General features: G+C 52.4%; 2 protein-coding genes across 5 annotated transcripts; one reads left to right on the top strand and one right to left on the bottom strand.

Moving 5' to 3' along the window:
* Positions 1 to 732: 732 nt before the first annotated feature.
* On the top strand, positions 733 to 8,124 carry CA9 (carbonic anhydrase 9). The gene is made up of 11 exons (XM_035016355.1): positions 733 to 2,170; positions 3,001 to 3,030; positions 3,522 to 3,692; positions 3,880 to 4,022; positions 4,100 to 4,192; positions 5,240 to 5,306; positions 6,374 to 6,531; positions 6,737 to 6,881; positions 7,017 to 7,043; positions 7,670 to 7,751; positions 7,893 to 8,124. The coding sequence occupies exons 1-11, from the start codon at positions 1,804 to 1,806 to the stop codon at positions 7,957 to 7,959; spliced, it is 1,350 nt and encodes a 449-aa protein (XP_034872246.1). The 5' UTR covers positions 733 to 1,803; the 3' UTR covers positions 7,960 to 8,124.
* A 959-nt stretch (positions 8,125 to 9,083) lies between these two features.
* On the bottom strand, positions 9,084 to 17,327 carry TPM2 (tropomyosin 2). Of its 4 annotated transcripts, none has more exons than XM_035016354.1 (9): positions 16,923 to 17,327; positions 16,369 to 16,494; positions 12,918 to 13,051; positions 12,703 to 12,820; positions 12,531 to 12,601; positions 12,315 to 12,390; positions 11,762 to 11,824; positions 11,526 to 11,595; positions 9,084 to 9,235 (listed from the first exon to the last, which is right to left on the bottom strand). In XM_035016354.1, the coding sequence occupies exons 1-9, from the start codon at positions 17,034 to 17,036 to the stop codon at positions 9,153 to 9,155; spliced, it is 855 nt and encodes a 284-aa protein (XP_034872245.1). In that variant the 5' UTR covers positions 17,037 to 17,327; the 3' UTR covers positions 9,084 to 9,152. The 4 variants fall into 4 exon arrangements, with proteins under 4 accessions (XP_034872245.1, XP_034872243.1, XP_034872244.1 ...); XM_035016352.1 differs by lacking the exon at positions 12,315 to 12,390 and adding an exon at positions 12,001 to 12,076; XM_035016353.1 differs by lacking the exon at positions 9,084 to 9,235 and adding an exon at positions 9,987 to 10,308.
* Positions 17,328 to 21,668: the final 4,341 nt, after the last annotated feature.

The raw sequence follows: 21,668 nt of genomic DNA, 5'->3' as shown, positions 1-21,668 counted from the left end.
GGTGCCCAGCATTACCTCTTTAGATAAGAGATCAGTACAGTCCCCAGAGAGGAGGGAGGTAGCCGGAGCACCCTGAAGCTAGGGACTAGTTCTCGATAGGATTAGAAATACTTCAACAAATTTCTCTAATCCATACAACCGCACTGGTGCATATCTACTGAATGTGAGCCCCAGATAGGAACTTCCTGAGATGGCCTTACTCTCTTTTGGTTTGTTGGAGCCATAGGGACCTTACTAGAATGTGAGCTACAGAACAGCAGAGGCAGGTCTCTAGTTCAGTGCTGCATCCCTAGGGCTTAGAACAGTACCTGGAGGATGGGAGGAGGCTCAATAAATGTTTCTCAAATGAATAGGCATACTGGGAACCCCAAGTCCATTCTTGGGGTCCTTTCACTCTTCATCTCCTTGCACGTGCTCTCCCCCTCAAATCCATGCTCCACACCAGCCCTCATTACAACCTAATATGAGAATTGGATTCTGTCATTCTCCTGCACAAGATATTTGATGCCTTTCCTCTGCACAAAATACCATTCTTCCCAGTGTTATTAGCAATTGAATTGCTACTTCTTCAAAGTCCCGATCAGATTTTGCCTATTTCTTTTTTTTTTTTTAAAGATTTCATTTATTTATTTATTCATGAGAGACACAGAGAGAGAGAGAGAGAGAGAGGCAGAGGGAGAAGCAGGCTTCCTGCGGAGCAGGGAGCTCGATGCGGGACTCGATCCCAGGACCCTGGGATCATGACCTGAGCTGAAGGCAGACGCTTAACCATCTGAGCCACCCAGGCGCCCCAGATTTTGCCTATTTCTGTATTACTTTCTGAGGCAGAATTAATCTCTCTCCACTGAATATTGTGATAATGTTTGCCCTCACTCACTAGACAGTAAGCTCCTTAGGACAGGGACTGTGTCTTATTCATTTCTGTACCTTTAGTCCATAGCCCAGTGCTGGACATAGTAGATGCTAAATAAATATTTGTTAAATATAAGAGTGAGTGGTATTCCCAGCAGTGAGAACTAGATGAACAAAGGTGGTCAAAGGTCTGGGGGGAAAAATGAATAGTTTAATTTGGCTGGAGTATGAGGGAGAATAGTAAGAGATAAAATGGAATGGTTTCTTGGGTAAGATTTTGAAGGGCTTGAAAGTCAACTGCAGGAAGAAGATGGGCAGGTGGAAACCAATGAAGGTTTTTGAGCAGAGGTGTAATGTGAAAAATAAATTTAGTTTAAAGCCATCACAGTCCCTCTCTTACATATACTCAGTTTTTCATTTATACTCAGATTCACCTCCCACCTACCTCTCTGTCCACCCACTCCCAGGCTTCCCCAACAGCTTGTCCTACCCCTTTATCTGCTCCCTGGCTAGGCCAGGGATATATCCATGGGCTGCTTCCCCTCTCAGCCAGAGGCTGTGGGGCCCCCAACTCCCTGTCTTTCCCCTTCTCTTCCTGGGGCTGGGAAGCAGGCCAGGGTTAGCTGAGGCTGGCTGGTGAGCAGCTGGGCAGTGCCAGGGAGAGCCTGTGTAGTGCCAGGTGGTGCCTTGGGTTCCAGGCTGAGCCTGTGACCCCGATAACCTCCTGCCTGTGCACACACCTGCCTCTCACACCACCCCCATCCAGGCTTTGGTATCGGGGAAGGGGCACAGGGCCAGGCAGACCCACAGGACTTTGGCTCCATCTCTACAAAAGGGCCCTCTGTGAGTCAGCCTGCTCCCCTCCAGGCTTGCTCCTCCCCACCCAGCTCCTGTTTCCGATGCACGTACAGCCCGTACACACCGTGTCTGGGACACCCCGCAGTCAGCCACATGGCTCCCCTGTGCCCCAGTCCCCGGCTCCCTCTGCCGATCCCAGCCCCTTCTCCGGGCCCTGCCGTGCAGCTGCTGCTGGTGCTGCTGCTCCTGGTGCCTGCCCAGCCCCAGAGCCAGTCCCGGATGCAGGGGTCGGCCGGGCTGGGAGGAGATTCATCTGGGGAAGATGATCAGCTGGATGAGGAAAACCTACCCAGTGAAGAGGACCCACCAGGAGAGGAGGACCCACCAGGAGAGGAGGACCCATCTGGAATGAAGACTGAACCAGGAAAAGAGGACTCTCTGAAGTTAGAGGATTTGCCTACTGTTCAGGCACCCAGGGATCCCCCCGACTCCCAGAATAATGCCCACAGGCACAACAAAGGTAAGTGGTCATCAGCCCTCCAAATCTAGCCTCCAGGAGGTTTGTCCTCCCCTCACTAAACCCCAGCCCCGGCAGGGATTTATTCAGAGAAGGAAAGGGGCCTGTACTCTGACAGTAGCCTTTCCCATCCCCAGGGAATCTCATGCCATTAGACCCTCCCCCCCCCCGCCCCCCATCAGACCTCGAAGGGGATGAGTGGGGAGACAAAAAAGCACAGATGGAGAGAGGTGAGCAGGAAGAGATGAGAAAGAAAAAAGGAGGAGGTTGGAGAGGAGAAAGATGTGGAAAGAGAGGACAGAGGTGGAGAGAAGTAAGAATATAAGGGAAGAAAAGAGGAAAGATGGCGGGGGGTGGGGGGTGGGGTTGGGTAGCCGAGCCAGAAGGGCTTGTAGAGATCACCTCATCTTCAGTCTACAGATGAAGAAACTGAGATCTAGGAAGAAGGACTAGCAAGTAGGGGAACCTAATAATTTGACTCAGAAACAAGGAACCTTGGGAAGGGAGTTGGAGACAAGGAGAAAGGGAAGAGGGTGTATTGATTTGGGCCTGGGGACTGAGGCCCCCACCCACTTTACAGACTAAGATAGCAGTTGCAAACTGATTATCTCTGGGGCCGGTAGGATCTTTGGTCTACCAAGCTATGGTGTTATGTTTGGTTGCAATCTGTTGTGCTTTATACCTGGTCACGTTAGGCATTTCGGTTACCTGCTATGCCCCTGTAAGGTATCTGAGTTGGAGAACCCCTACTAGTGAGGGAGACCCACCTCTTTCTGGCTGCTGGGGAGGGACTAGGCTTAAAGATCAGCTTTTCATCCTTCTCATTGATGCAGGGGATGACCACGATCATTGGCGCTATGGAGGTGAGACACCCACGCCCTGCACACCCAACCTGGTCACCCTGCTCTGCTGGTGTGAGCCCCCAGCCATCCCGAACTCTGCTCCTGGGCGTCCCACCCACTGCATCCTTGTCTGCCAGTCCCCAGCACCGACGGCTCCCTGTCTCTGTCCACAACCCTGATTTCTATTTCCCGCCCTATGCCTTCTCACTCCACCCCCTCACTTTTTCCTTTTTTTTTTTTTTTTAAGATTTTATTTATTTATTTATTTGACAGAGACAGAGACACAGCGAGAGAGGGAAGACAAGCAGGGGGAATGGGAGAGGGAGAAGCAGGCTTTCCGCAGAGCAGGGAACCTCACGCGGGGCTCCATCCCAGGACCCTGGGATCATGACCTGAGCCGAAGGCAGACGCTTAACGACTGAGCCACCCAGGCGCCCCCCTCACTTTTTCTACCCCGCTTTCCGAACTGTTCCTGATCTTGTCACCAGATTTCCTGTCCACACTCTCTCCAGGCGACCCGCCCTGGCCCCAGGTGTCCCCAGCCTGCGCAGGCCGCTTCCAATCGCCGGTAGATATCCGCCCAGAGCTCGCCGTATTTTGCCCGGCCCTGCAACCCCTGGAAATCCTGGGCTTTGAGCTCCCGCCTCTCCCAGAACTGCGCTTACGCAACAATGGCCACACGGGTGAGGCTGGGGCCGGGCGGGGCGGGGGGGGGAGGGGTCTCGCTGCGGAGCCTCAGGGAAGGGGCGGAGACTATCTGGGGATGGGCCCGGGTCTAGTGCGGAGGGCCGGCCAAGCCTGTGCTTGGGAGTTCGGTTGGCCCTCCCGGGTAGGTTGGCCCTCCGGGCTCAGCTGCCTCTTCCCTCGCAGTGCAGCTGATTCTGCCTCCGGGGCTGGAGATGGCCCTGGGCCCCGGGCAGGAGTACCGGGCCCTGCAGTTGCATCTGCACTGGGGGGCTGCGGGTCGCCCGGGCTCGGAGCACACGGTTGACGGCCACCGTTTCCCAGCCGAGGTGAGCGCACAGCGGAGAGGCGAAGGGGGGCGCTGGGCCGGGGGTCTTGCCCACTTCTACCCTCTGTTTCTCTCCAGATCCATGTGGTTCACCTCAGCACTGCATTTGCCAAAGTTGATGAGGCCTTGGGACGTCCAGGGGGGCTGGCCGTGTTGGCCGCCTTTCTTCAGGTACCAGCCCTGGACACCCCTATCCCCTGCTTCCCCACGCCCCAGGGCTCAGGGTAGTTTGACCCCAGATACCCCATCCTAGCACACGCAAGCTGACACCTGGTAGTCCTCATTCACTCATTAATTCACTCAACACCCCCTGTAGGCCAGGCACTGAGCCACACAAAGGATTCCGAAACCGTGGCTCCGCCCACAGCCGGTGGGGGCGGCTGACTTGAAAGACAAAAAGGCACAGACATGGTAGAAGGTGGTCAGAGAAAATTTCACAAAGGTCAAACTTGAAGCCTTCAATAGTGGGAAAGAAAAGGAGATACTCCAGGCAGAGCCAACAGTGTATGTGGACTAAGAATATGACCCACTCAGGGAATGGCAGGTGGAACGGAGGGGAGAAGAGTAATTTCTTGAACACTCCTATAACCCGTACTTTCCATTTTGTGAAATGCAATAAAGTCTAGAGAAATATTTAGTGACGTCTTTGGACCTGTAACAATCAGGGCTGCATACACAGTGATTAGAAGAGGCTAGGAAAATGGAGGGATGGTGAGATACCTTCTAGGCTCAGTAACTGCCTGACTTTAACGCCAGCCTCACAGCACAAAGTTCAGAGCAGTGCCTCTGAGATAGCATGTCCTTGCTCCCAAAGTCAAACACATGAATTATTAAGGTGAATGTAGAGGAAACGTGAATACAAAGGTTATTATGGCTTTCTGTGGGGAGACCATGAGTGTGTATGTGGAGGTAGGATCAGTGAGACTGGAAAAGATAGTAGGACCCAGGTCACTGAGGGCCTCCTATCCTAGGAGAGTGGCCCACCTTCCTCCTCCTCCTCCAATTTACCCTTGAAAACCAGCCCACCAAGCAGCTTAGGTTCGTTTGCAAAATAAAAGTAAATTGAGTAGTAATACACAGATTTTGTGTTCTCCCAGCATTCTCAGAGCTGAGAAAGGGGGGGAGGGGAGGTATGGGAAGCCCACCTCACCTTCAGGCCTCCAGCCATGCATGGCCTTAGATACCTGTAAGAACCTGTCTTGTACTGTCATTTCCCAGGAGGGCCCAGAAGAAAACAGTGCCTATGAGCAGCTGCTGTCACATTTGGAAGAAATCACTGAGGAAGGTCAGTTTGTTGGTTTGGCCACTACCCTCAATACCCTTGTTCATAAAGAACTCTCCTTGGGGAGCCTCAGGTGTGAGGATGGAGATGGGCTCCCTCCCAAATGCAGGGAACCAATGTGTGAACTAACTATGATCTTGACAGTAATTATAAAGCTGAGCAGAGGCCCACAGGCTTTATGGCTAAAAACAAAAACAAACAGACGAAAACCTCATCCCATCCCCCCCAAAAACCCAAACCCCACAAAACCCCAAATCAAACAAAAACCAAAAGAAGATAGAAAAAAAGAGAGAGAAAAAAAAAAAAGCGTTTGGAACTTCAGAGGTTGAGTCCAGGGAGCTAATATTTTTCTGAAAACTGTCTATTTCTCCTTCATAAGCATCAACTATTTTATTTATTTTTTATTTTTTTATTTTTTAAAGATTTTTATTTATTTATTCATGAGAGACAGAGAGAGAGAGAGAGGCAGAGGGAGAAGCAGGCTCCCCTCTGAGCAGGGAGCCCGATGCGGGACTCGATCCCAGGACCCTGGGATCATGACCCGAGCCGAAGGCAGACGCTCAACCATCTGAGCCACCCAGGCGCCCAGCATCAACTATTTTAAATTTATACTTTTGCTGAAAATCTTTCCCTTCTCAGCCACTCTGAGTAATTTTGAATCTCACTGCCGGGCCTTATATTTTACTAAACTAGAGGGAACTGTGTTTGTGTCTGTTTTTTATGGTGTCAAATGTTTATACTGATTTACAAGTTATTCAGCTCATTTTCCCTTTTGATTCATTTTGGGTTTAAATCTGTAGTCCAGCATGTTATCACAGAACGCAAAGTAAGAGCGAAGACTCAGAGGGAGGACCTTGGGAGCACTTCTTTCACTCTGTGAGGCACCACAGCCCTTTACCTTCTTCTGAGTTAGGTCTTGTGCTGAGTTATGGGAAGGGACACACTTAGTGAAGAAGTGGTCTCAGGAAGTTGCACCAGCTTGGCTTCAGGGAGGTGAAACTTATCCCTGTACCCCAGAGCTTTGGAGGGAAGCAATCCAGGGGGGATTCCAGCACAGGTCCTCTCTACAGACTCAGAGACTTGGGTCCCAGGACTGGACGTATCTGCACTGCTGCCTGCTGACCTCAGCCGCTACTTCCGCTACGAGGGGTCTCTAACCACACCCCCCTGTGCCCAGGGGGTCATCTGGACTGTGTTCAACCAGACAGTGAGGCTGAGCGCTAAGCAGGTGGGGCTGGGCATGATGGTGGCATAGGGGATGTGGGGGAAAGGGGTGTAAGGATGAGATCAGGGTGGATAAAGAGATGAAGCAGCAAAATGGGGGAAGCAGAGGACATAGCGGGTGAAGCCCTGAGGTGCTGGCTGTGAGTAGGCCTGTGACCCTTTCATTTTCTTGTCATGAGCCCACCCCCACTGTCTCCTGACCTCCCTAGCTCCACACCCTCTCTGGCTCCCTGTGGGGACCTGATGACTCTCGGCTACAGCTGAACTTCCGAGCCACGCAGCCTCTCAATGGACGAATGATCGAGGCCTCCTTCCCCACTGAAGTGGAGAGCAGCCCCAGGACTGTTGAGCCAGGTGTGGCTTCTGGTGCCCCATATTGCTGTGTGTGGCCGCCACAGGTCCCTCATCCTCCCATGTGTCTTCATTTCTGCCTGTGTCTGTCACTGGTAGTCACAGGCCCTGGTTCTAATTTGTCCTTTTCCTCTTCAGTCCACCTGAATTCCTGCCTTGCTGCTGGTGAGTCTGTGCCCCATCTCTGGCTCCTGACCTCTTTTTTTTAAAGATTTTATTTATTTATTTGACAGAGAGACACAGCAAGAGAGGGAACACAAGCAGGGGGAGTGGGAGAGGGAGAAGCAGGCTTCCCGCTGAGCAGGGAGCCCGGTGCAGGGCTCGATCTCAGGACCCTGGGATCATGACCTGAGCTGAAAGCAGATGCTTAACGACTGAGCCACCCAGGCACCCCTCTGGCTGCTGACCTCTTGGCATCGTTCAGCCTCAGGGGCGAGGACCACCTCTACTTCCTATCCTTTTCTGCAGAACAGACCTCCAACCCCAATAAGATAGTGTCAGATCAAGGGGGAGGGCGTTCCCCTGTCCCCAGGGCAAAAGTTGATTAGAAAGAAGCTCCAGAAATCTCCTAGCATCCTCCTTCCCAAACAACCTCTTTTAGGTAAGAAAAAGAGGTGCTCATCTTACTCCTTCTTGTGTATCTACCCCCATCCCTTTGCTGGCCTCTTCTGGATTCTGACACTGAAGGAAGCTGGAGAACCTGGGGGGCAGGGTGGGGGATACACTGCAGCAGGCTGAGGGAATCCTGCAGACTCCTCGTCACTCTGAGGCAGCCTCTCCTCTCCCTCCAGGTGACATCCTGGCCCTGGTTTTTGGCCTCCTCTTTGCAGTCACCAGCATTGCCTTCCTTGTGCAAATGAGAAGGCAGCAAAGGTATACCTACCCACTTCCTGAGCCCCTTCCTCAGGCACAGCCCCACCTCCGTGGATGGGTCCGGAACAGTTTCATGAACACTGCATGCAAACGAGCTCATCTGGAGGGGGAGTTTTCTGATTGGGCTTTTGTGTTGTGTAGACTCCGAAGTGGGACCAAAGGGAACGTTAGCTACCACCCAGCAGAGGTCACGGAGACTGTTGCCTAGAGGCCTTGGAACTGGGAGAATGTGCAGAGAAGCCAGCCAGAAGAATCTGAGGGCGAGCGGGAGATTTTGTCCTGTCCTACCCTTTATACCACTTCCTTTTTTAGGTCCAAATATTTTTTTAAATAAATGTTTCTAATAAAATATGTGGAAGGCAGCTTTGTTCCCCAAATCAGGAGGATGGTGTATTTATTTCCTATTGCTGCCTTTAACAAATCACCACAAACTTAATGGTAATGCAAATTTATCCTCTTAGGGTTCTGGAGGTCAGAAGTCCAAAATGAATCTTCTGGGCTGAAGTCAAGGTGTCAGTAAGGGCTGGTTCCTTCTGAACACTTTGAGGGGAGGGGGTTTCCTTTTTCAGGTTCTAGAAGCCAAGGATTCCTTGGCTTGTGGCCCCTTCCTCCTATCTCTCCAGCCTCTTGCTTCCATTGTTGTATCTCTTATAACTGCCTTTTGACCTTGCCTCCCTCTTATAAGAGCCTTTGTGATTACATTGGGCCTACCTGGATAATTTAGGATAATCTCCCAATTTCAAAATCCTTAGCTTAATCACGAAGTTCCTTTTCCCACGTAGGGTAACATTTCACAGGATTAAGGTGTGGACGATTTGGTGGGGGGCATTACTGCCTAGCACAGATGTTTTCGGGAAGGGGCGGAAGTGACTGAGATAGTTAGAATGACCGTGGGCACACCCACAGCAGCGTATGTGTCTGGGGGTAGAGCAGGCTTAGCCTCTAGGCTTAAAATCATAGTGAGGCTTTTGGGCTTTCACCCTGCTCAAGTAAAATCTGTGTAGCTTTGCAGTTTTGCCTTCAGACTGGCGGCCTGCTGGAATGGGGCAGTGCCGAGGACAGCAGCTCCTTTGCCCTGCGGGTAGAAAGGGTCCAGATGTCCCCCCAGCCCAGCGGGGCCTCTCTGCTTCACACAGCCTGGTCACAACCCTCCTCAGTGAACCCACTGCCCCCACTTCTTGGCTCCCTTAGCAAAGGAAGTCCTACTGTGGAGCATGGTCACGCAGGGGCCCTTTCAACCCCACTGCTCCCCTCGGGCATCTTCTTAGCCTTTCTACTTTGGAAAACCACCACCACCGTCACCAACACCAAAGAAAGGTTGAAAGGGCCCTGTGATGCCAGTAACATCCACTTTATTGCGTTGGGGCGGCGACGGCAGCCTGGCTGGGGGCAGAGCCACCCTCACAGGTTGTTGAGTTCCAGCAGGGTCTGGTCGAGAGTCTGGTGAATCTCCACGTTCTCCTCCTTGGCACTGGCCAAGGTCTCTGCGAGGGGAAGCAGCGAGTGAGGAGGGGCAGGGAGACATGAGGGGAGATGGGGGCTGAGGCAGACTTGGAATGGGATGGAGGCACAGGAAGACATAAGCATGAAGGAATCTGAGGATCCCGTGCCAGGGGCAAATGGACGGACTGACCAAGACAGACACAGAAGCCTCACTCAAGGCTTCGGGGTGATGGGGGTTGGATGGGAGGGCCTGAGTCAAAAACTACTTTACCTCCTTCCTTACAGGGTTTACCGAGAGTTGGAAAGGGAAGGAAAGACAAAGACTGAGCCAGAAAGGGGAGGGCCAGACAGACAGACAGACCTGAGGCAGAAAACAGACCTGCAGGGAAAGCCCCATGTTGTTGGCATCCAGCGTTTTCCCAAACGTCACCCCAGACCTTTCACCACCTTCTTGCCATTCCTCGGCACCTCCCCACCCGTCTCCCCTCCAGTCCCTCCTTTATCCTGGAACCGCAGCGGAGTGCTCTGAGGTCAGTGACAGGCCTGGGTCCACACAAGAGCGCGTCTCTCAGAGGCAGCAGAGGGCTCGCGGTGACGGATGGGGTGATAGGTGCCCACGTGAAGCCGTGAGACACTGACAGACTGAGAGTGCTGTGTGGTGGGGGGTTCTGCGTGGGCCACGGTGTTCTGTGGGTGAGCTCAGTGCGGGGGGGTCACAAGATTGGGGGTGTAAGAGCCAGGATCTCTGTGGGGGTGATGGAAGTGCTCTCTGGAGGGCAGGAAAACAGCATAGAGACCAAGTTGAGTTTATTAAGCAGCAGAAAGAGGTAGAGGCTGGAGGGTGGAGTGGTGGATAGAAGGATGAAGCAAGTGCCAAGGTGGGCGGGAGGTGCGCCGGGGCCTCTCCAAGGCCGCGCCCAGCCTGGCTGTGTGATGCTGACCGTTTTGCTCCTCCTACCTGCCCCCTCCCCACAGAGAGAGAATGGAAAGAGGAGAGAGAAGGGGCTGAGGGGGCCACACTGGTGTGGGACTCAGAGGGAGGTGATGTCGTTGAGTGCGTTGTCCAGTTCCTCACTGATGGCCTTGTACTTCATCTTCTGTGCATAGACTTCGTCTGGGGGTGGGGGGAGTCCAGGGGAAGGGGGCCGGATGGGAGTGTGGGGAGAGGGAATGGAGGGAAAGAGGAAAGGAAGGAGAGAGGGTAATGGAAAGAGAAAACAAGAATCAGAGAGAGGTGGACAAAGATGGAGTAAGAGAAATAGGCCAGAGAACAGGCTGGACAGCCATGAGGGCTCCCTCCTCCCCTCTCTGTACCCCTGTCTCTTTTTTCTCTGGAGACTAAATTGGTCCTATCTCCCCCAGGGACATGGGGGCACAGTGCTTTGAATGAGCAGAGTGCTTGCTTCAAGGGGAAGGGCCTGGGGCCAGAAAGGACTACAGTCCTAAAGTTGGAGATAAAATTGAGGCTTGCTTAAGAAGGCTACAAGCACGAGAAGTAGGAATTATGAAAGTGAAAGGGTTATTGCAGAATAAAAAGAAAATACAGTTTAGGTACGACATTCTTGCTACTAATGAGAAATAGCCACAGGGATGCCTGGGTGGCTCAGATGGTTAAGCATCTGCCTTCGGCTTGGGTCGTGATCCCAGGGTCCTGCGATCGAGCCCCACATTGGGCTCTGTGCTCAGCAGGGAGCCTGCTTCTTCCTCTGCCTGCCTGTCTGCCTACTTGTGATTTCTCTGTCTCTCTGTCAAATAAATAAATAAAATCTTTAAAAAAAAAAAAAAAGAAAGAAATAGCCACAGATTAGTAAATACCTGGATGTGCATTTTCATCAAATCTAGCTTAAAATAGTATTTTCTATTAATGTCATGAATACTTAGATATTAAACCAACTCTATATTTAATAAAAAGATCTTTGTGATATAGCACTATTGTGTTGCACTTGGGGACGAACTGTCTAGGTCAGAGCTAGTCAAAGTGTGGTCTGAGGACCAGCAGCATTGCCATTACCAGGGAGCTTGTTAGACATACAAATTCTCCAGCCCGAAGTCAGCAATCACTTTGGAGTAGGACCTAGGAATCTGTGTTTTAAAAATTCTCGGAGGTGTTCTCATGCACACTCAAGTCTGAGAATCGCTGGAGTGGGCACACTGCCCTGAGATGCAACTACCTGAATGGTGGGCATAGACCTGGGAGCTGGTGGAGTCCTAGGTGGTCCAACACTAATTTATCCGGAACAGACGAAATGGGAAAATAAGGGACAGACCGACAGTCACAGGGAGTGGGGACCCACTTAAAAAGGTCCCGGGGTTAGGAGGGTATCCCTTTACCTTCCAGGTCATCAATGGTCTTCTCCAACTTTGCCACAGACCTCTCAGCAAACTCTGCCCGGGTCTCAGCCTGGGAGTAAAGGTAAGATGGGGGAATGACAAAAATTAGGCCCTCCCAGATACTTTCACTTAAGTCAACCTCCTCTTCCAACCCTATTTCCAAAGTCCTTGCCACGGGCAGTGTCTGACGGGGACGGGGGGCTCAACGGGAGAGTAGGGACAGAAAGGACTCTCACCTCTTTTAGCTTCTCCTCCAGCAGTTTGATCTCCTCTTCATATTTATCTTCTTTGGTGGAATACTTTTAGGGACATACACATGCCATCAGGAGATCGCCTCCACAAATCCTTCACTCCACTGAACCCACAGGCTACTCCTGGTCTTGTCTCCAGGGAACACCCAGCCCCTCCCTGCCTGGGCCCATTGCCTCCCTTCCCTGAAGGACCCCATCCTCACTGCCCCTCTAACCCCCTCTACCTTGTCCGCTTGGGCTTCCAGGGATTTCAAGTTGTTGGTAACAATTTTCAGCTCCTCCTCTAGGTCCCCACATTTACTGCAGGGGGTGTGTGGCAGGGGGGGTGTGAGGGCACAGTGTGGGGGACAGTGGAGATGGCACAGTGAGGAAGGGGTGGAGGAGAGAAAAGAGCAAAGTTGTGAGAGTGACAGCAAGCTGAGTTTGGAAGCCCCAGGCCCTTCCCAACCCCCAGCAGGTGAGAGAGCAGCCTGAGACTGGGGGGAAGGTGAGCTGAGAGAAGGCACCGTTGCCCAGAAAGGTCCAGAGAGGTCACTACCTCCTCCTCTGAGGCCATCAGGGACTTGAGGGCCTGGTCCATGGTTCGGAGTTCCTCCTCCAGCTGCCTGGCTCGGCTGGGGGCAGCAGTTAGAGGTCAGAGAACAGGACCTGTCCCTATGGCCCCAAGCCTGGGAAACTGCCTCCCACGGTCCAGAGTGCCCCAGAGCCACAGGACCAAGGCCGAGTTTCACTTGCCGCCCCAGGGTCCCCTTACCTCTCAGCCACCTCTGCTCTCTCTTCTGAGCGCTCCAGCTCTCCCTCCAGGATCACCAGCTTCCTGGCCACCTGGGCAGGGGTGGGTAAGGGACAGAAGAAGCACAGCCCTGGTGAGTGGCTGGGGGCATCTGGGGTTTGGGAGGGAGAAGGAAGTGGGGCAGGGCTGTCACCTCCTCATATTTGCGGTCTGAATCCTCAGCAATGTGCTTGGCCTCCTTCAGCTGCATCTCCTGCAGCTCCATCTTCTCCTCATCCTTCATGGCTCGGTTTTCGATGACCTTCATTCCTCTGAGGGGCAGGGAGCAGGGTGGAAGTGGGGTCAGGACCAGCAGAGACAGGCCCCCGGCCCCTCCCTGGCCCGCCCCCTGGAAGGCCCCCTGCCCACCTCTCACTCTCATCAGCGGCCTTCTCAGCCTCCTCCAGCTTTTGCAGGGCTGTAGCCAGGCGCTCCTGCGCCCGGTCCAACTCCTCCTCTACCAGCTGAATGCGGCGGTTCAGGGAGGCCACGTCCGCCTCGGCCTGTGCGTCAAAGGCCAGAGATCAGGGGGGCTTTGTCTGCCTTGAATGACGATCAGAGAGGCTCCAGAGGATGGTAAGATTCTTGTCATAAAGAATCTGTTTCCTGGCTTCCAGACTTTCAGTCTGGTTTTTTGTTTTGTTTTGTTTTCCCCCTAACCTACCATCTTCCATCCAGACTCTGTACTCCAGCCCCAAACATGCATTCCTTAACAAGCTCCACTCTGCTTCAGGGACTCTTCTAGCACCGTGCATACTTTCCCGATGGTTATCTGCAGGCCTTTCTGGACCCAGTGAAAGCGCCCCGTGCTCGGACCAGGTCTGAGGAGCCCTGACCCCTCCCTGCCAGCAAAGCCTGGCCCAGGTGAGCGGGTGAGGAAAATCAGGCCAACCAGACCTCGCCGCTGCTACAAATAGCCAATCAGAAAGTCAGGCTCCGTGATGTCACTGGATGCCGGTCAGACTCCCAGTGAGGGGCTCAGGAGGCTAGCCAGGCCTATAGGCGACATCCATGGCTGTAACAAGGGCTTCCTGCCACAGGGCTAGGGCAGTGGGAGTGACACTTATTCAGCCCCTGATCTGCGGTAGAGGCAAAACCTTGGAGGTTTTGGGGACGGTCCATGGAAAATGATGATACCTTACAAAAATGGGAGGGCAGAGCAAGAAGGGCCTCCAATAAAGGAAAACGAGAGGAGCAGTGCAGTTTAGCGTTAGGAGAATCGGCTCTGAGTCAGACTGTGGTCTGTAAGCTACAGCTCACCCACTCAACACTAGTGTGGCCTTGGGCAACTCATTTAGTCTCTCTAGGCCTCAGATTCCTCCTTTTTAAATTTTACATCTGCGTTGGTTCAAGCAGTTCGTCCTCTGTAGGCTGTTCTAAGGCAATGCAGTGCTTCTCATGATCAACAGGACCACTGGGAGGCTTATAAAACCAAACAGGCTCTCCAGCTCCATGCTAGGGCCACTCAAATGAGATCTCCAGGGCAGGAGCTTGGAAATCTTTTATTTATTTATTTTTTTTAAGCTTCCAAGTGATTCTGATGATAAGCCAAGTTTGGGAAATAGTAAAATAATATGCAGAAAGCACTTGAGCCCATTGACCGCAGTGTCCACACTCCATAAACGTTAGATTATCCCTGTCTCTCAGAGACAAAGGCCGCGAGATTTAAGATTGGAAAGGAGAAAGGGCCAGTGTAGGGGAATAAGTGAAAGAGGGAAGGGATGGGTGGCAGCCCTGAGGGCAGAGCGGGTAGAAAGCACGTCCCGGGTGGTAATCACACAGCAGGGGAAACACAGCACCATATACAGGAAGTCACAGACTGTCCTCCAGGTGCTTGAGGCCACCTAGAGTGACAAAGGCCATCATGGGCAGAGGGCCAGATGACTCAGGATTCTGGGGAAAGCACGGGGATTGGGAAGAATGACCCTGGGGGACCTTAGAGGTCTACTCTAGAGAAAGATAAGAATCTATAAAAGGACAACTCTCTTTGTGATAGTGGGGTGACAAATGACTCTGAAGAGTCTGGGAAGTCCTGGGGTCCTCATCACAGGACTGCTATTTGCCATTTTCTTTTTTGTTTTTAAAGATTTTATTTTTTTATTTGAGAGGGAGAATGAGATAGAGAGAGAGAGAGCATGAGAGGGGAGAGGGTCAGAGGGAGAAGCAGACTCCCCACTGAGCAGGGAGCCTGATGCGGGACTCGATCCAGGGACTCCAGGATCATGACCTGAGCCGAAGGCAGTCGCTTAACCAACTGAGCCACCCAGGAGCCCTATTTGCCATTTTCTGCTTCTCAAGCTCTTTCCAGTTATGGATGCTGCTCTCCAACCACAGGACAGGCACTACTCTCCCCACTGGATAAATGTGAAGAGAGAAGGGAGAAACCGAGGCACCGTGTAGTGAAGTGCTGTGTTCAAGGTCATGCAATAAGTCCGGGCAGTGTTTGCTATTGACTCCTGGCACTGCTGCCTTGTGTCCCTAGCTCTGTCCCTGTCCTCCCCTCCTCCCCTCCAGTCCCCACCCAGCTCCTTGGGTTTCCAGTCCTGCCTCCAGCTGCACTGGGCCTTAGTTATTTATAGAGCGTCAGATGCCCCGGGCTGTCTTTGCTAGCAGCTGCAGGTCAGTTCCCTCCCAAGTGCCAGGGCTGGTGGAGAACCAAAATCAAGCCTGGAGGTCAGAGAAACCAACCTGGGGGGGGGGGGGTTGTTGGGGAACATGGATAATGGTCAACATAAATAGTAATGTCATCTCAGATCTCAGATGTTCAGACCTACTTTTGCCAATCCTCCCATACCTCCAATCATAGGCTCATTTTAATCCTGGATGGAAGGCAAGTGGGGAAACTGAGGCAGAGAATGGTACAAGTATCCTAACCAAAGTCATATGGCCATTCTCCAACCTCAAGGTGGGGGCTGGGAATGGCAGAAGGCAGAGAAGTCTGGTTAGGGGATGTGGGGCGGGCAGAGAAATCTCAGAGTGAGTAGGACCTGCTAAGGTGGGTGCCTTGGCATTTGTGGCCCTGTCCCTCTGCCCTGTGGCCTGGCATGGTCGCAATGCTGACAGCTTAATGAGGGTAAATGAGGGGCCATTAGAAACTGAGCTGGGGGGCGCCTGGGTGGCTCAGTTGGTTAAGCGACTGCCTTCGGCTCAGGTCATGATCCTGGAGTCCCGGGATCGAGTCCCACATCGGGCTCCCTGCTCGGCAGGGAGTCTGCTTCTCCCTCTGACCCTCCCCCCTCTCATGCTCTATCTCATTCTCTCTCTCAAATAAATAAAATCTTAAAAAAAAAAAAAAAAAAGAAACTGAGCTGGGCCCCGGGTGCACAGCAGGGCTGCTGGAGCCAGAGGTCAAGGCCAGGGAATTTCTAATGGCCTCCCAGGGGTGTAACTCAAGTCAGGTCCTGTCTCTGGATTCCTCTCCCACCTCCTGCCCAGTAGTACCTACACCCACACCTCACACCCCACAAATGGAGCTGCAGCCTCTTCTCCACTTCCAGCTAGAGGATTAATTGCGGTGGAGGGTAAATTCTCTTACCACCCCTCCCCTCCTGCCCTACGGTGACTCACTGCTTGATCGCTGTACATTCTAAGAGCTGGAACCAAATGGAGTTACAAGGCTGCGTCTTCTCGGGGAAGTGGTGGGTGGTTTTGATTTACCCACTGCCTTAGATTAATTGTGCAACTTTGCCCTAGCCTGGGTTTCGGAGAGGAAACCATTTCTGTCCTGGTGCTGGGGATGTCTGGGTCCCCTTCTCCCTTCATCCCCGTGTCTGGGACCCCTCCCAGTGCACGCCCCCCCATACCCCAGGTCCACACTCACGTCGGTGGCCTTCTTCTCAGCCTGCTCCAGTTTCTCCTGGGCGTCTTTCACTGACTCAGAATACTTTTCCACCTCATCCTCTGTCCCCTTGAGCTTCTTCTGGAGGGCCTGCTGCTCCTCCTCCAGCTGGGAGAGAGAGGCCTTGGTTAGTCAGGCCTGGGGTGCAGGAAGGAGGCAGGGTTGCGTGTGAGCGGGGTACCAAAGGCATCTAGAGGCTGTCCGGGAGGAAGCAGGAGAGCAGAGAAAGGACAGTGCAGCCAGAGGTGCTGAAAGGGGACTGGTGGGGCCAGAGAGAAAGCTTCCAGCCCCAAGAGGCTGGGCCCATCATTGCTCTGCAGGGACAGGTGTGGAAATTGGGGGACTGCCGCTCCCCAGGCTATGGTGGGTGAGATTAGGTGTGGCTTCGGCTAGGTCCCTGAAGGTCCTGTGAAGGTCCAGCCCCCACACTGGACGGGAGAGCCTGGGACTGCAGGCCTCGGGCTAGGGGGCACAGGGCAGGGCCTACGCCTCCCTCGTTGGGGAGGAGGGCGCTGCACTGGGTCCGGGGCCCCCACCTGCTTGCAGCGGTCCTCAGCCTGCTTCTTGTCGGCCTCGGCCTGCTCGGCACGGTCGATGGCATTCTCCTTGTCCAGCTTTAGCATCTGCATCTTCTTCTTGATCGCGTCCATGGCTGCGGTGGGGGGCGGGCCGGCCGGTGGGCAGTGAGGACTGGACGAACTGGGCTGGCTGCGCGGACTGGGCGCACGGGTGGCGGGCGAGGAGGACCAAGCGGGACTGGGATGTCCCAGCCGCGCGGGCGCCTAAAAGGCTGGGAGGGACCGGGCGGAGCCGGGGGCCGGGACCCTCCCCCACCGCGGCCCAAACCTTGTAGGGGCAGAAGCACAGCCCGATGGGGGGGCGCGGCCGCCCCCTGTGCCCACCCCTTCGGGACCGCCCCCCCCGAGGCTCCTCCCCTCCCCCCCGCCACCCCCGCAGCCGTCGGAAGGGATAGTAGCTGGTACAGTGCGCTGGAAAAACTCTAGCCTTACGGAGGGGAGGGGACCCTCGGGCTGGGGGCTCTGCGCTTCCTGAGTGACAGCCCGGCCCAGTGGCAGCTGCGGCTGGGGCCCCTGGGGCTATTTCGGGGCGTGAGCTCACGGCAGCTGCGCGGGCGCAGGGACCCGTGTGCCCCACTCAGCTGCAGCAGCCGCTGCCCTTAATTTAGAAGTTTCCTGTAAATCCCCCTGGATTAAATGTCTCTTGGGAGGCGGGGCTCCTCCGTGGTTCGAGTACCTCAGTTTACCCTGAGTCCCAGACTCTGGGTCTACGTTGCCGACGTGGTAGTGACAGCGGTGAGTCTCACCAGGGACTTGGGGAAACTGAGGCAGGAGGGGAGCCCGGAGCCCCGGCCCAGTGAGGAGCGAGGCCCGGCCTGCTGCCCCCGAGGTTGGGCCTGACCTCTCTTCCCCTCGCTTCCCCTTCCAGCCCCTGCCCCTGGAGCCAAGGCCCCTCCTCTACGGTGGTGGGGCGGCTAGGTACCCAGCTCCGCGCCCCGCCCGCCCTGCCCCCCGCCACGTGCCCCACATATTTTCCGCGTGGCTCCGGCCCGGCAGCGATCCCCGCCCCCCCCGACGCAGCCTTCCCGCCCCCTCCCCTCCCCCCGCCCGGCTTTCCCCTCGCCGCGGTGGCCCCGCGCGCCCTGCCTCCCTTCCCCTTCTCCCTGCGGACTCTCCTGTCTCCCCTGGCGGGCCAACTTTACGCCAAAAGTTCAGTTCTGCCCTTTTTTGGGCTGTTTCCCCGTGGGGAGGCGGGGCCGGGCTGGGGCGGGGCAGGCGGGGGGCGAAGGGAAGAGTTACTGAGTCGGGGGCTCCCCGAGGCCGCAGAAGCAGCTCCCGGAGCCGGTCCCGGGGTCGGGAAGCGTGAAGCGCGGGGCGCGGGGCTGTTTGTTTTCGTTTTCCCTCGGGTGGGGTGGGGGGAGAGGAAGTGGAGAGCCGGTTGGGAGGAGGGGGAGGGGGAGCCCAGGCGGAGGAAACTTGGAGGGAGCGGTTCGCCTCGCTCCCCTGAGGCCGAGCGGTGGGAGGCCTGGCTTTTGCTGGTGGGGGTGGAAGCCGTGGGAAACGTGGGCCCTGCGCCCGGGCCGCGGGGGAGGGGGTGCGGAAATGTATTTAGATCTGCTTAGCTGCCTGCTTGCTACGCGTGGAACAAACCTGACCTCGCAATGTTCATTCCAACCATCTCCTTGTTTTCCCCAAACTCCTGCAAGATACCTCCACCCCCCAGTAGCCAGTGCCAAACCCTTGGGGGTTACCAAGCGCTCCCCTGTTCTTCACTTTACACTGCCCCTTAATCCTGTGGGTTCTACTGCCTACACATGATGTTCCTCCGCCAAGTCGCTGGGGTTGTCTTGGGCAGCTCCTAATATTTCCTCCTGCCTGTGTCTGCTGTGGTCTTCCTCCTGGGTCCCCAGTTCGTATGTTCTTTCAACGGAACCTTGATATTGTTAACCAAAAATCTTTTAAAAAGTTGATGCCGATAAGATCCTAGAATCCTCCCAAACCCCTCCCACCTCCCTCCCTCCCTCCCTCCTTCGAGGATAAAAATCCACATTTCTTAATATGGTATATGAAGTCCTTCGTTTTGGCCCCTGCCTACCTCCCTGCCTCATTTCCTTTCATTCCCATCCTCACCCCCAATACACAGACTTGGACTTAATGCTGCATTCATACTGAACTACATGCAGGACCTGGAAATAACTATACGTTTCTTAAAGCTTCCACCTTTTATGCATTCTGTTCCCTCTGTCTAAAATGCTCTTCCATTGGCTGATTCTCGTGGCCTTAAAAACTCAGATTAAATGATAGCTTTTCTGGGAAGCCTTCCCTGGCCACTGCCCTTCTCATTCTTGACCTAATAGATGTGTGTTCCTGGTGTAGGCTCCTGTAGTTCTCCTCATAGTTCCTGTTATAATTGTTCTTGTACCTACCTTTGTCTCTTCTTCATTGGCCTGTGAATCCTCTAGAACAGGGACTATCTTTTTTAAATCTGAATTTCCAATGCCTAGCATAGCATCAGGCATAAGAGTTGACAAACTTCTGCTGGGTAAATTTTTTTATGCACACAAAAATATTAATACTGTCTGGATCTAAAGGAACTCATGGTCTAGTGCAGTACTTCTCAAACTCCCCCCCCCCCCAAACTCTTTAGTCTTAGAACCTCTTACATTCTTAAAAATTAAGAATGGGGTTTGAAGATCCAAAAACCTTTTGGATTTTTGGATTATGTCTATCAATACTTGACATATTAAAATGGAAACTGAGAAAAATTTAAAATATTTATAAATTCATTAAAAATAACAGAAACCCATTACTCATTAACATAAATGTTCTTTTACTGATGTATAATTAACATACAATGTTATATTAGTTTCAGGTGTACAACATATTGATTCAATAATTCTATACATTACTAAGTGCTCACCACGATTACTGTAGTCACCATATGTTATTACAGTATTATTGATTATATTCCCTATACTGTACTTTTCATCTCCATGACATTTATTTTATAACTGGAAGTTTGTACCTCTTAATGCCCTGTATCTATTTCGTATTTCGTCCATCCTTCCACCTCCCCTCTGGTAACCGCCAGTTCTCTGTATTTAAGAGTCTGTTTTTGTTGTTGTTTAAGATTTTATTTATTTGAGAGAGAGAGAGCAAGAGAGTGCAAGCAGTGGCGGAGGGGGGGGGATGGGGCAGACTCCCTCCCGGGCAGGGAGCTTGAAGTGGGGCTCAATCCCAGGACCCCGAAATCACGACCTGAGCCAAAGGCAGATGCTCAACCTGCTGAGCCGCCCAAGTGCCCCTTGTTGTTCGTTTGTTTTTTAGATTCCACATATATGTGAAATCAAATGGTATTTGTCTTTCTCTGACTTATTTCATTTAGCATAATATCCTCTAGGGTCCATCTATGTTGTTGCAAATGCAAGATCTCATTCTTTTTTTTATGGCTGAGTAATATTCTGTTGTGTATATCAGTACACCTCATCTTTATTCATCTATCATTGGACACTTGGGTTGCTTCCATATCTTAGCTATTGTAAATGATGTTGCAATAAACATAGGGGTGCATATATCTTTTTGAATTAGAGTTTTCATTTTCTTTGGGTAGATAACCAGTAGTGGAAATACTGGATCATATGGTATTTCTATTTTTAATTTTTTGAGGAACCTCCGTACTGTTTTCCGCAGTATTTGCACCAATTTACATTCCCACTGACAGTGCACAAGGGTCCCCTTTTCTCCACATCCTCGTCAATACTTGTTATTTCTTGTCTTTTTGCTACTAGCCATTCTGACTGGTGTGAAGTGATATCTCATTGTGATTTTGATTTGCATTTCCCTAATGATTTCATGTGTCTGTGGCCATCTGTATGTCTTTTGGAAAAAATGTCTATCCAGGTCCTCTGCCCATTTTTTAATCATATTGTTTTTTTGGTGTTGAGTTGTATAAGTTCTTACACATATTGGATATTAACCTCTATCAGATATATCATTTGCAAATATCTTCTCCCATTCACTTTTTGTTTTGTTGATGGTTTCCTTTGCTGTGCAAAACCTTTCTATTTTTTGTTTGTTTTCTATAGGAAGTCTTTAAAAAAAAAAAAGATTTTATTTATCTGAGAGAGAACACAAGCAGGGGGGAAGGGGCAGAGGGAGAGGGAGAAGCAGACTCCTCACTGAGCACAGAGCCTGTTGCGGGGCTCAATCCCAGGATCCTGAGATCATGACCTGAGCCGAAGGTAGATGCTTAACGGAGTCACCCAGGCGCCCCAAAACCTTTCTATTTTGAACATAAATGATTTTTAGTGAAAACTGTATTCACTTCCCTAAATTACTGAGAGGATGGCAGTTATTTTACATTTTTGCAATTCTCTTTAATATCTGGCTTAATAGAGGACATATGAATTCTCAAAATCTACTTGTGCTTTCTATCGTTACAGGGTGGTTTGTTTTAGGTACTGTATATGAAGAAGAAAATCTAGTCTCATACAGATATATAGCTGGAAAGAGTAGTATATTTATAGTCTTTTAAGGTAATTGTGTATATTTGGTACTACCTCAATACTTGACAAATGGTAGTTTCTTTCTTTTTTTTTTTTTTTTAAAGATTTTATTTATTTGATAGAGACAGTGAGAGAAGGAACACAAGCAGGGGGAGTGGGAGAGGGAGAAGCAGGCTTCCCGCTGAGCAGGGAGCCCGATGCGGGGCTCGATGCGGGGCTCGATGCGGGGCTCGATGCGGGGCTCGATGCGGGGCTCGAT

The sequence above is a fragment of the Mirounga leonina genome, unplaced genomic scaffold (assembly GCF_011800145.1).
Source record: "Mirounga leonina isolate KUSES-001 unplaced genomic scaffold, KU_Mleo_1.0 Mir_170, whole genome shotgun sequence".
Classification (NCBI taxonomy): Eukaryota; Metazoa; Chordata; class Mammalia; order Carnivora; family Phocidae; genus Mirounga; species Mirounga leonina.
Note: the sequence above shows the minus strand (reverse complement) of the source record. Positions and strands in the feature narration are given on the sequence as shown.

Bases quoted from the DNA above. Each gene is read 5' to 3' on its own strand.
- TPM2 (XM_035016354.1), bottom strand. From the start codon at position 17,036: ATGGACGCGATCAAGAAGAAGATGCAGATGCTAAAGCTGGACAAGGAG. The intron at 12,821-12,917 runs GTGGGCAGGGGG...CCTGCCCCTCAG, and splicing joins GCCGCTGATGAGAGTGAGAG to AGGAATGAAGGTCATCGAAA. The intron at 11,825-12,314 runs GTAGTGACCTCT...TGTCCCTAAAAG, and splicing joins TGATGGCCTCAGAGGAGGAG to TATTCCACCAAAGAAGATAA.
- CA9 (XM_035016355.1), top strand. From the start codon at position 1,804: ATGGCTCCCCTGTGCCCCAGTCCCCGGCTCCCTCTGCCGATCCCAGCC. The intron at 5,307-6,373 runs GTCAGTTTGTTG...TCCTCTCTACAG, and splicing joins GGAAGAAATCACTGAGGAAG to ACTCAGAGACTTGGGTCCCA. The intron at 7,044-7,669 runs GTGAGTCTGTGC...CTCTCCCTCCAG, and splicing joins GAATTCCTGCCTTGCTGCTG to GTGACATCCTGGCCCTGGTT.